Source organism: Tympanuchus pallidicinctus, unplaced genomic scaffold, assembly GCF_026119805.1.
Source record: "Tympanuchus pallidicinctus isolate F22 unplaced genomic scaffold, pur_lepc_1.0 scaffold28, whole genome shotgun sequence".
In the NCBI taxonomy this organism is placed as follows: domain Eukaryota; kingdom Metazoa; phylum Chordata; class Aves; order Galliformes; family Phasianidae; genus Tympanuchus; species Tympanuchus pallidicinctus.
The window spans coordinates 4,036,673-4,050,340 of record NW_026294745.1 but is presented as its reverse complement, the minus strand read 5'-3'; the positions used below and the strand labels follow the sequence as shown (position 1 = coordinate 4,050,340).

The 13,668-nt window shown below is 38.6% G+C and overlaps 1 protein-coding gene across 8 annotated transcripts in view; it reads left to right on the top strand.

The window, feature by feature from the left end:
• Positions 1-13,668, top strand: part of RIMBP2 (RIMS binding protein 2) — a 403,010-nt gene that overhangs the window by 382,941 nt on the left and 6,401 nt on the right. For 3 of the 8 annotated variants that reach the window (XM_052691401.1, XM_052691394.1, XM_052691400.1), the window contains 5 exons: positions 253-984; positions 2,702-2,819; positions 5,599-5,745; positions 8,414-8,598; positions 10,502-10,670. In XM_052691401.1, the coding sequence (XP_052547361.1) occupies positions 253-984; positions 2,702-2,819; positions 5,599-5,745; positions 8,414-8,598; positions 10,502-10,670 (1,351 nt within the window). Of the gene's footprint in view, positions 1-252; positions 985-2,701; positions 2,820-5,598; positions 5,746-8,413; positions 8,599-10,501; positions 10,671-12,657; positions 12,724-13,668 lie in introns of all 8 variants that reach the window. The other 5 variants (XM_052691397.1, XM_052691399.1, XM_052691398.1 and 2 more) reach the window with 3 other exon arrangements.

Genomic DNA, 13,668 nt, shown 5'->3' with positions numbered 1-13,668 from the left:
CTCAGTTGTTTGTACTGACTCCTCGTGGTATCTGACACACAGAAACTTTCTTAATCATGTCTTTATTTTTCACAGATTCTCATTCAAAGCATGACATCCTTTTCACTTAATAAGCTGCATGTCTTATGTTTGCCATTGCTCTAAAACTAATTCTGTCTTTATTTTTCTTTTCTTCTCCCTTTTCCCTCCCATTTTATTTTTGTCACACACTCTTTATTCCCTCTCTGGTTTTTAACATTACATAATCTTAAGGAGTGCAATAAGAATAAGACCACTGACGCCACTTTTTTGGAACAGCCTGACTTTTCACAGCAGATACATCACAGTAAAAAGCTGTTCAGTATTCCAGAAGTAGCTGAAGAGGATGGTGAATACACTGAACTGCTGTACAAGCAGGGTTTAGGTATGCCCTATAAAAAGAAATCCACAATAGCTAGAGACTCTAGACCACCTAGGCCCTACAATCAAGATCAGCAGCACAACTTCTGGTACCCAGCCAAGCACAGAATTTCAGACATGGAGGATTTTGCTGCAGATGACAAAGGATGCAGATACAGCCGGTCCTTATCAAGAAGCCCAGACAGTGGACTGGACTGTGGAAGTGAAGAAGAGGAATCTCGTTTTACGTTCAGATACACTTGCGATTCAGTTTCTGCCAGTGTTGCATCTAGCTGTTGTGCAGACACTGCTGATTGTTCCTGCAGGAAAAGCATGAGGCCATTGCTTGCTCGCAGGAAAACTTTAACAAGGCAAACCAGCATTGAAGAAGATTTTGGTGACTTGGGATCTTCCTTTGTAGAGCCCAGGAGTGAACAGGTCAAGTCCAGTTACGAGAAAAAGTATGAGACTCAGAAATGTAATAGACCAGATAATTTGTCCAATGAAGATGTTCAGGGAGGCTGGAAGAACGACTTAAAAATGGCTGACTCTAGGGCAGCTGGTCCTCTTGCAAAGTCATCCCACAGAGATGCAGAAGACTCTTTGGTGTGTGAAGTAATTCTTCCTTCTAACATCTGCTTGCCAAATCAGTTTTCTTTCTCCTGTGTTTTTTTCTGTTGGTTTTGTTTTGTGGGTTTTTTTTTTCTGAATTAATTTTTAGAGTCCATCCTTTGGACCTCTCAGCTGCATTTTTCCCATTTTTTTCCTTCCCGTTCATTTTTGTTTATTATTCTGCGTTTTGCTTTACAGTCATCTTTTATGTCATGCTAAAATCAGTTTAATTTGCTTTACAACAATTTTCCCACAGAAAAAATTACAATAATGGCTGCTTTTATTAAAGGACAACTGAATCTAAATTTTAATTAAGGGTTAGCTGAACTACAATTTTTCCCAAAGAATGTTTTACTTTATTTTGCCCATCTAAATGTTGCTTTAAAAAAAAAAAGAAAAAAAAAAAAGAAAAAAAAAAAAAAACAACACTGCATTTTAACTGGAAAAATATTTCATCAGTAATTTTTATTTTAAATATCTCAAAGAATCCATTTCATCATATTCTTTTTGTTCATCTCACTCACTCAATTTTGAGGATATGCTCTTTATCATGAGTCATCTGTGGACAATCAAGACTCCCCAGTGTAACAGTGACCCACGTTTGTTGAGTCACAGGTTTCATCATATTTCCATTTCCTCCCTTCTCTCTGCGCTGTTGCCACTTCGACTTCCTTTTTAGATCATCTCTTCTTGCCTTTGAAGTTGCAGTCTGCATCTCTGCACGAGAATGCAGGCAAACAGCTTCTTCGAAAGGGAGAGGACAGGGCTGTTCCATATCTTTCAAGGATGCCTCTGTGTAATCCTGCCTAATTGTGTTTCTGTCCGTTAGTCTGGCAGTCTCTGTGCTTTGATAGCTGTATCCATAGGCTTCCCAGCTCCCAAAAGTTCAAACAAGTTCTTTGCCCGCCCTGTCTGCAGCAGTCCAGAGTGGAAATCTCAGATCAAGCGTGTTTCATAGAACAGTAGAAATCAGCTGCCTGCTCTTCTAGCCCAGCAGTCTATTCTGAAATGATCCTTAAAAATTTCTCCCATTAAAACTGATCCCCAAGCTGTATTAATCTCAGTGGCTGCATGATGAACTCTGGAGAGCATTGAAATAGTATCATTTCATTATTAAAGTAGCAGTGTTTTCTGCAAGGGTAATGAACAGAGGGAGACAGCTGTGATGTGAGATGAAATGTGTCTACATTCCCTTCTACATGTTTCAAGAACATCTAAAAGGCTTTAACAATCAAAAGCCATTATAGAAAAGCAGCGTGCTCAAAGGCAGAAGGATATACACTTGTTCACATGCTGCAAACTGGTCAAAGCTGCACAGCTGACAACAAAAAATTGCTTGCCTTTTCAGTGCAGTCCAATATCATGAACTCTCGTGACTGGTCGCATGACTCTTCAGGAGATTATGATGTCATTTTAGCAGCAACAACAAAGGCAAAAGAATGTTTCCAAAATTCTTTTCTTTTCTTTTTGTTCTGATGTGTGACTGCTGGTTGCAAAACTGCCATAAATCAGGGAACCATTTTTGTTTTTGCAGGTTTGCCAGGCAACAGTATTTACTTTTCAGCTAACCTTTGAGTTAAAAACTAAGTTTAGTTGCCTTTAGAGCTTTTGCTTCCAAATATGATTGACCTGATTAATGTCCAACCATGTAACCATAATGTTATCATGCATGTAATTTACAAACCTGTTTTTTCTTTTGTTGTTTTTTTAGCTTTTAGGTAATCCATCATCTGCAGGACGGCCTGAAAGGGTGGAGCATGCAGGGCGAAGGTCCTCTCATGGCAGTGCAGTGCCACAAAGGTCTCGACCAATGTTGGTCCCTTCCATTGGTTAGTTGGACAGATTGGTGCATTTCTGTTCTTTGCAGCCTCAGAGTTGGGGAGGCGATCCTTACAAAGGACACTTGTCTTGAGCGATGGGGTGAGATGGAACTAAAAGCTTCTCCATCTAAATACGAGCTAAATATAAGTGCACTAATATAAGTGTCTCGTGGGGGCTGAATTGCTAGGCACTGACATCACTGGGATTATTTTCATTGAATTTAATGGGTGTTGCTGGGTGTTGCTTGGGTTAGATGCTGTTAAATCTTACCTAATAATAATAATAATAATAATGCAGGCAGGAATCCCATCAGTAAAATAAATGTACTCATTTGATGATCCATTCAGCCATCCATCTTCCCATTCATCAACTGTCATTTTGCATTTACTTTCCATTTTCTTGACTACTTTTTGGAATTCACCTGGAGAAAATTGAAGCTCTTAAATGTAACAAGTTGGTAGAACTTGCATATGTCTACTATATTTAATCTCTATTTCTGGCTTATTTATGACTTAAAATTTATTCTGGTGTATACCAGGAAATCCAAAAAGTCGTGCAGAAAAGATAATGGAATCAAGATAATATGGCCAAATACATATTTGTAAAACTTGCACTCTATGCTGACAAATAAGGAACATTCAGACTGAAAAATCAGGAAACACATGCAAAACAAATGCAGCAAGAGTAATGTGAGCTATGAGCAGAACATTACTCCATGAAGACATAAAATCAGTCTCGTTCTTGTTCCTAAACCATGCTTTAATTTTTGAACACTGTTCACATCAGCAGCAGGAGCAGAAAGCAGTGTTAGGCAGTTCTCATCTGACATCTGTGTGGATGAGAGGCATCACCAATGGGGATTATCAGAAGGAAAGAGACTGATCATAAAGGAGTGCTTTTTTAAGAAAATACTGAATAATTTTCCCTTTGTATGAGCTTACACTAAAATGCCAGTGCTGTCAAAAAAAAAAAAAAAAAAAAAAAGCAAAATCCCCTTATTGGGCACAATTATTTGGATACTTGTTATCAGGAGTTATTATGAGTGCAACTGTAGGTCACAGTACACACAGCTGTAATACAAGAAACTGCCTTAATAGCTGCAGTGTAACAACATGGTTTTTCAGAGGCCTGATTCTTTCCCCACATCCTGCTATAAACCAGGATCATGCAGATATTAATGGAATAACTCTGATGTGAAAATGGCATAGAGGAGAATCGTCTCCAGGGAGGCTCCTGTGCTGTTGACAGGCTGCTGTTAGCTGAACCAAACAGCATTCAGATGGTGGTGGTAGGACTGTTAAATTGTCATGTCTTTTTTCCTTCTCGTCCAAAAGCAGCCTTTTTTTTCTTCAAGAGTAAAGATTCTGTTTACATTTGGACTACTTAAGCCAAGTATCTAATTTTTTTATATAAATAGTGAGAGAGTAGGCAGGCTTGTTTGAATTAGTACTTTGGGTTTCCTCTTAATTAAAAAATAGGGAAGTAATTTGCCAGAGTTCACTTTCTGTCAACAATTTGTGAGGACACAAATGGCAGCAAGTCATGACTGCTCTTTAGTGGTTCAGTAGCAATCAATCAGGAGTCAGATAAAGAAATTAATTGCTTATAATCAATCAAACATTATTAAACAGAATCTAAAGTCCTACGTTTGTTCTGTGCAACTTAAAGTATAAAAGGCTCAGATATCAAAAGGCCTGACTTCTGACTAAAAAAATTGGCATTTAAAATAGCTGGGAGACATTCCTCACTTCCAGCATCATACTGAAGTAAAACGCTCTGAGAATAGACAAGGGAGATATAAACACTAGATAAAACTCTGCACAAAGCTTGCTTCCTAGAAGTTTACTGGACGAAATTGTAGAAGATATGAAATGTCCCAGTTAAATGTATTTAACTCATTTATCAGGAAAGCAAGTTAAAATTATGCTGTCCAAAATCATACAGTAGAGGATTGCATAAACTTGAACTAACTTTCAGAACTTCCACTGACACAGAAATTTCCCATGAATAAGGGCTGCACATAGGATATTGGAAGAATGAAATTACTGTAGTTCTACCATTACAATATGCCAAAGTTTGGACTGCTTAAATATATGAAACTATTTTATTGGCTTCAGTATGCTGCTCCAAAATGTGGATCCCAATTGTCTTGGCAGCAGCTTGTTCTTTTACCTGTGTGCCTGGAGCATTTACTGAGTTATTCTGCATCACCTACTACAGGAAGTTCTTAAAGCAACTCTGGAAGGTTAAATGAGTGGGAAAGAACTTCAGTACTATAATATTGTCAGGATTCCAAAGACAAGTCTTTAGATTTTCCAAAATGTAAATTATTTGAGGCATTTTCTCCATTAAGCTATAAATACTTTGGATTAGTCATTGTTGAAGGTAGGATTTAAGTAAATTAATTAATTTTTGTTTTTAGGTTGATACTTTAGAAGGTGAAACACAGTTTACAGTGCTCTTGACCTTGCAGATCTGTCAGGTAGGATTATTTGAACCTCGTAATACAAGATGATTCCTATCCAAAGATCTAACTGATAATATTTACCCTGTTTGAATTTTAAAAAGCACAAAATTTAGAAGCTTTTAAAAAGGAGATACACCTTTCTGTGATTCCCCTGCTGAAGGAGGATCTCTAGAAGCTGAGGCGTCTGGCAAAGCTTCCCCACTGTTTAGCCTTCCTACTCTATGCCAGTCAGAAGCAGGTAGGGCAAAGCCTGCCCACAGGAGCCTCCACAAAGGCAACAGTGCGATATGTTTAATAGATCATTCCCTTTTTCTCCATAGAAATTACAATGGACAGTAACAGTGAAGGCGGGCGGTCTCGGTCAGGTAGTGAGGGAAATATTTCACCTGTAAAAGAAGAAGCTTATTATCGCAGCATTGGTGGACACAAGAAATGGCCTCAGCAGCGTACCTCTGAATATAGATACGGTATGCCGAACATTATTCCTCCTTTGTGACAGACACCTTGTAGAGCTGCGTGTTAACAAGTGCGGTTTCTGTATGACAACATTGCATGCAATGCAGAATGCCAGGGGAATAGCTCTTAAATCCTGTCTGCTGCCAGGTAAGTTTCTCCAACTCAGATGTGAGGGACAAACAGCCCTTAGCTCTCTGTCCCGAAACTGCTGTGCAGCCAGCCACCTCTCCATCCTTGGCTGCGTCCAAGCACACTGCGTTGCATGAACCTTTGTGAAGCTACCTCTGCTGCTACTAATGCCAGTCAGTATCTCCTGCACATACCTGAACAGCCATTCATCAGAATGAGCACGCTTCCATGCAGGCTGGAGAGGGTCAGCTGTTATGTCACAACCCAGCGTTTGATAGTAGGAGAACTGATGGTATTTGTTGCTTCATCAACATAGAAACCATTACATGATCAACAACTCAGTTTTCATAGTTCATAACTCAGTAAATTGGAGTGTCTTCACATTTAACCTATAAGAGCAGCCTAGGTCATATATAGAGTAGGAAACACTTTTTTCTTTATTTCCTCATTTCTGGATGAAGAAAATGGGCCCTGAAAATTTAAGCAAATAGTGATTGACTGTTGAGTCAAAGCAAACAGTTATTGACTGTTCAAAACATGACTTGCTTGCAGTCACCAACTTGTGTAAATTTGTGTCTAGCTAATGAATTCAATGCAATGGTGGTAAACTGCAGCAGCTGGGAATCTGGCTGGCTGCATCCAAAGACTAAGATTTTACATACACAGTTGTATGTGTGCATGGGTAGTATATGTCTCTTCAGAGAAATAAGATTTGTAGCTAATGAGCTAATGCTTTCTCATTCAACGAAGCAAACGTTGACTGTTTTGATTCAGATTATTACAGGTCAGTGCTTTTAACTGAGGTATGTTTGGCTATACTTTGTGTTTGCACCTAATTACCATTAATTGCAGTCAAAGTAGGATGCAACAATCTGTAGTTTAAAACGAACAAACAAGAAGTCCCACCTTTAACCCATCAGTTTCATATTACCTGTTGGGCATGAGTACAAACCACATGCAGACTGCAAACTGACTGTGAGAGAACACAACAGAGGAATCCCACCCTTTGTGTCCCATTGCTTTCTGTCCCATACGTGCATTTCTCCCTGACTTCCTTTCTGTGCTTTGTGTCTGCATAAAGCTTCTTGGCTGGAACTTTTCCCTGCCCTTTTGCTGTTTTGCATTTTTCCTTACTCACATTATTTCTTGTTATCTGGACCCAAGAGTCAGTAGCTGTTCCCTTAAAGCTGCGACCCTCTGAAAATATTTTCTGGTAGTTTAAACATCTCAAACATTGAATGAAATCTGGAGTTGTGGCAAAAAGAAATTTTAATCGTGATATTACCTACTGAATATTTAAACTATTAAGAGAAATTCCTCGTAAGAGATTATTGCAGTTAAAATTGTATTTGGGGAAACATTGATATAGCTACTACATTTTCATTGTTCATAATATCACATTCTCTAATCTTGTGAAAGATCTTGTAAACTAGATGATCAGTGTTAGTTTAGCAAAGAGTAAAAGTATGTGGCTCCCATTTAAGTGAGTGGGACTTGCACAATAAGTTTTACTGAAGTGGCCTGTGATTTTAAGTGCTTTATTTTGGGGTCTGAGGCTTCATGTATGAGAGAGCATGTTTGTTTTTGCTGTTCTGTTTTTGTTTCTGTGGAAGTGCTGCCATGTGCTCCTTCAAAGCAGAATTTTAAAATGTTTGAAACCTGTCAATCAAAACACTCACTGTCAGCTTTTCTGGCCTAGTTTTCTAACTCAGTTTTACTGAAGTTCATCCTCAAGTGTGTTGTTGATTCATGGACTAAATGAATTCTCCAGGTAACCTGAACAGTATGAAAGCTATAAGAAATGAAAAGCTAGTCTTCACCTTTAATATCCTAATTGATTGGATACCTTGCAGTACAGTGGCAAGTACTGTGATACTCATGGATGATCATGGATGATCACTCCTACCAAGCCTATAATTAAATGCAGTCATAGCTAACCACTGTTCCTGGATTTTATTACATTTTTATAGTGTTTGTGTTGTTTTGAGGCACTGCTGGCTATGTTAACTGACTCTCTTTAAACAAAATAGTAGTGTAGTTCCAACCCTGGCATAATTTAACACTGCTGCACTATGTATCTTCCTACCTGTCTGGAGAGAAGAGATTAGAACTGTGTTTTCAACCCTGCTGGGATGTGCTTTCTTATGTTTTGAAGAACAGAAGCAGCTGTGCTGGAAAATAGTTGGATCAAAAGCATTGGTTATTTTTGCAGCAATGGCAAAACCTGTCATCCTGTCACTCTTAAGGTGCTACTCTCATTTGCAGCAAACTATAGTAAACCTAAAAAAAACCCCAATTGTTTTGTTGAGCTGTATTCGCTTGTGTAAATGTTAGTGTGGTGTGCAGATCAGCAAACCATTCAGTGCAAGCAGATGATGAATATACTTTAAAAAAAAAATTAGTCTTACTGTTAAAAAAAAACATTGAACATGGTAGGACATACATTGAGTTTTCACTGAAATGCCCAATACTTTTTAAATATTAACTGGAATAGTTGAATGAAGCCAACTTGTATTACTGAGTTGTTGTTTTCTGAATTTACTTCCATAGATGGCTATGGTGGCCATGACCATCTTTCTCCAGATATGTATGAAGAATCAGAAACAGATCCTGGGACAGAAGATCTTTCTACTCGAATATTTGTTGCACTCTTTGACTACGACCCGCTGACAATGTCCCCAAATCCTGATGCTGCAGAAGAAGAGCTGCCATTTAAAGAAGGGCAGATCATTAAGGTGAGATCTAAAGACAAACAGGGCTAAAACAGGGTGTGCTTTTTCCTACTGGAGAAAGCAACTTGTGTGTCTAGAGTCCAAGATTATTTTTTTTTGTTCTCCAAGGTTTTGGCTGTAAATCTTGTTGGATTTGGAACCTAACACCTCTTGCTAAGGGCTTCAAAATGATTAGGTAATGGGCAAAAAGCTCAAAGTTGCCTTAGGTAGTTATGGCCAGAGTTACATGCTGAGACAGAAGCCCCCTATGTCCATTGTTACAAAGCCTACAGAGAAAACTGCTAAAGGAAATTGTCCTCCAAAGGTACTGTGAAAGTGCTTAGAGTACCTACAGCTGCTGTATCAAGGTTCAAAATCAGGTGTCTCTTTTCCGGAGTCTTCCTCTTTGAAACTCGAAAAGTTCTTTTCTGACTGATCAGTGTAAGGTGCAAAAGCTGACCCTTGAAGAGGCAGCAGAAGAAACATCAGCTCTGTTCCAGGTGGCAGTGACAGTGTTATGCTCCATCCTTGTCTTTATTCATGCCCTCTATCACAGCCTGCCTCATTATGATTGTGCAGCTGCAAGGCAAATTTGCTCAGCTTGCTATTCAGATTTTAAAAAGCTGGCAGATTTTTTATTTGAACCAGCAGATGTAAGCATTTCCTCCTACAACCTTGTATCTAAGCTGGTGCAAAATGGGTGGAAATGAGGAAGGGGAGAGGTGGGGATTCTGGTACTCAGAAGTTTAACTGAGATTTAAGTATTATCTGAAATTGAACCTGAAAAAATATAGACTCACTTTTCACGGTACATGCTTGAAAGATATAATTAATTGTAACTTAAACTATTAAAATATTTACTTCCTTCCACTGTGTTGGATTGCATCCTGTCTGTATACAAAATAATAAACATTTAACGTTAAATACTTCAGATCTTCTGCTTACCTCCTCACTGATGCAAATTTATTCCAAAGATATGGAAATTGTTTAAGAACTTTTCTCTGCTGCAATATTTATTTGATAATTACCAAATTTTTATTTAAACTATTTCCTCACTAACGTGTACATGTTTGCCACTGAAATGTCTGGAGAGACCCTATGTAAGTTATTTATGCTGACTGATGTTTAGTTTCTGTCTGGGTCTGTGGTAATTATTATGCAATCTGCATTTTATTTCTCATGACATTGATGTGAATGTGGCTTAGTTTGCATTTCCAAATTGCTTTTCACACATCACCTGAGCTTTGGGGTGGTGGTGGGTCAGTTCCATCATGAACTGTGTGAAGTCTGTCCTGTCCATGCATTGCAGTCACAGATGCTGCACTGTGAAGTAGCAATGTGCCAGGTGAGTGGTTGAAACTGAAAATGTTCCTGCTCTATAAAGTTACAGCTGATGAAAGGTCACTTTTTCAAACACCGATTTGAACGGAAGCGATTGGATTTTTGTTTGTTTTTAATAAAAAGAAATAAGGAAATTATTTTGCCTAAACAAGAAATACTCTAAAATTAATCATCAGTTCTGCCTTAAAGTCATCATTTTTGTGTGGTACAATCTTAGATAAAGGCCTGTCATTGGCAAACATGAATTTTTAGAAGGCAGAAATTTTATTTAGCTGTTCTCACTGATGAAGATTCGTGCTATTTTTGTAGCTTAATTCATGTTTCCTAGGAAAGCTGTTGGCTTTCAGTGTTGTCACTGAATTTTGTGCTTTTTTAATGCTAACAGAAAAGTCCCATTTCTGCTTAGAAATCAAAATTCAAATTAACCTAACAGTTTCAGTTCTTTAATTTAAATCGCATTAGTAAAAACTAATATAATCTTACATTTGAACTGTAATCATCTGTGCCTTGGGAACCATTTTGCCTTCATAAAGAATCCTAAAGGCTAAAACTTTATTGACCGACATTATTATTATTTAAATAACAGGTTTATGGGGACAAAGATGCTGATGGATTCTATCGTGGAGAAACGTGCACAAGGATCGGCCTTATCCCATGTAACATGGTCTCTGAGATCCAAGCAGATGATGAGGAGATGATGGATCAGCTTCTAAAACAAGGTTTTCTTCCTTTGAACACACCGGTAGAGAAAATAGGTAAGGAGCAATATATGTGCTTCAGTTCACATATTCTTGGGTGCTGTTAACTTGGCTGGATCTGCTTTGCCTTTTGTTTTTATTATATGCAGATGCATCTAAATTCTGCAGCAGTTTCCTACATTGAGGGATACATTCTGTGTCAGTAACTGGATGACTTTGTTCAATATTTAATCTTGGTCACACCTTTTGCTGCAAAGAAGGTTTTCTATCTTCACTACCCTGGTATTTTTTACAACTTTTTCCTTACCTGAAAGACACAGAACAAGATCCCTGTGCTTTGGAGTGTGCTGTGCTGAGGTGCCTTGTGATATGCTCACTGCTGCAAAGCATACAACGAATCACTTATTTGTCATTATTTATACTCTTCTACGTTTTCCTACTTGACCAATAATTTAAAGGGATTGTGGCAAAGGGTTATGTGTAATGTAATTTGGGACAGCACTACATATTGTCAGATTTAATGGATTTTACAGTAACAAACCCCTTAAAAAGCAGATTGGCCAAATGATTCCATTACGAACCACTTGCATTACATTGTTGTTACAGTGTTGTACAGAGGTACACAATGCAAGTATCTAACTAAGATTTTCTTCTAACTGTGCATTTCATAGCAGTATCTCAACACGTTACAAAGCTTTCAACATCATTCAAAAAAGTAGAAAGGGCTGGAACTGGTTCAGTCCTGTTTAAAAGTGAACTGTAAAAGTGGTTGCTAAAAACAAGTCTTCCACAATTGTTTTCTTAGATGAAATAAAACCTGATTGTATCCCAAAACATTAGCAAATATGAGACAAATTATTTTTGTTGCTTTTCAAGATATTATTTTCTAAAGTTCCTGTTGTCTATGAAAGGAAAGGACATCTTAAGTTCTTAATTGCTGTCATCTCAAATCTATTTGTTGACTTAGGCTACAGAAGCACAACGAATGTTCCCAGTCATGCACTTGTAAACCCCCCTGCCCATCTGCTCTGTAGGTACAACACAGACACCTGCACATCCATTTCAGAAGCTTGGGACTGGCAGACAGTGGGTCTTACAGATGTGCCTGCATAGGTTGGCTGTCCGCAGCATTGTTTTGCAGATGTAGTTGTTAACATGAGTCTACATTGTCTGAAGTCTGTTGGAATCGGACACCTAACCTGCTGTGGTTACACCTGTAAACACAACTGAAGGGCTGCTGGGATTAAGAAGTGTCTGAAGGTACTTCTAATTCTCTCATGAGGACGGATTCAAATACAGAAAATGTAATCCTCAACAGCTGTATTTGGAACTTACTGCTTTAAGACCTGCTCAGTGCTCTCAGTTCTTACCTAAGTCACTACTGAAGCCACAAATGTATTTAACACCCTATAATTTTAATGTTTTGGCTGTTTAAGGGTCATATTGGACAAGTATCTTTTTTCAGTGCACTCAACCAGCAGCATCTTCTGAAAGAGCTGAGAAATTCTCTTAGAAGGAGGAAGGCAATTTGAAATGGAAATTTTGCCCTGCTTTACGTTTTTAAGCACTGAGTTTTATTCTGAGATATTTCTGAGAGCTGTTAGCAACCTACCCCCAGCAGTTCACCTTTAAATATTTTAGCAATTCAAAAGTGTTGTTTCCAGTTTAACGTGGATTTAAGTTGTTAGCCACATAAAAACAAGCAAAAACACAACAAGCCAAAACAAACCAAAAATGCTCTTTTTTAATGGATTGGAGAGAGCAGTTAGTTTGGCTTAATTTAAAACTATGAAGTCTGAATAGCAGAGATCCATGTGCTCAGATCCTTGTTGTCACAGAAGCTGCCCATGTGGATCGTTTAGCAGGCCGTTAGTCTGCTTCATATTGTTGTTCATAGTCTTAATGTCATATCAGACACTTTACATGCTGTGTTCATATGGCTTTATTTTTCTTAATCCTTTGCCCACATTTAATCCTTAAAAGCAGAACTTTGAACAGCTTCATATCTTCTCTTCTTTTATTTGTATGCATTCCTTTCCTGAAGTCAACTGTGACCGTTTCAAAGAGAGCACACGCTCTGTACACCGCAGATCCAGAAAGTCTAAAAGAGGTCTGTGCTAAGAAACAATAACTTGATTCAAGCTGTAAATTAGCTGAAATGATTTGAGCTGTCTAGATTTATATATTTTTTTATGCCTTTGATCTCTTGGAAATCAGAAACTGGAAAATACCATCACATAGCAGATACATAGGGAATCATTTTTGGATTCCTTCCTTGCTCATGGTCCTTGAGCCCAGACTGTAGGCAGCGTCTTGCCCCAGAAAAGTACTTCAAACTGAGAAGTGCTACTCTGGAGGCAGTCGTCTAAGTGTGGGTTCTGGGAAGCCAGGGAACTGGGTCCTCCTCCTATTATGGTCCATGCCTCCATTTTGGATCTCTTTGTGTTCTGTCTATTCCCTTGCATTGGTAACTGGAAAAATAACTCAAATCCACCCCCTGCAAAAGTGATCTCTGACTGAATGCCTCAGTGTCAGCTGGAGGGTGATGTGAAATCTGTGAGCGCATGCTACACTCAGTGTTTGCTGCCACATTAGCTCACCTTTGACATTCGCCCACCTGCCAGGAGTCACAGGGTGCCTCCCAACCTCAGGTTTCCTTTGTCACACTGCATAATGCTCATCAGGCCTGCCCTCAATGCCTGTCTGTAAGTAGCACTAACACGCATGTTTCTCTTGCTGCAGCAATCATTTGCAAGAATCATGCTAATATCATTCAAATTTAAAATGTGGCCCATTTTGGACATTCCTGGTAAATGTCAACAGCAATCAGTAAACACAGCATGTGGTTCCTTTAAGCTACTACTTCACTCCTTTCTTTCTGTTCCCCACAAATTAGACATGTAAAATGAAACAGGACTTGAGAGTGAGTTTTTGTTGTCAAGGAGTCTTGAAAAGTACTGCAGACTTCTGAGTTAATGGTAACCTCTTTTGTCTTGGGACAGCTGAGTGCCCAGTTCTCACTGCAGTCTCCCAGCAGACATTTGAGTAACAATCC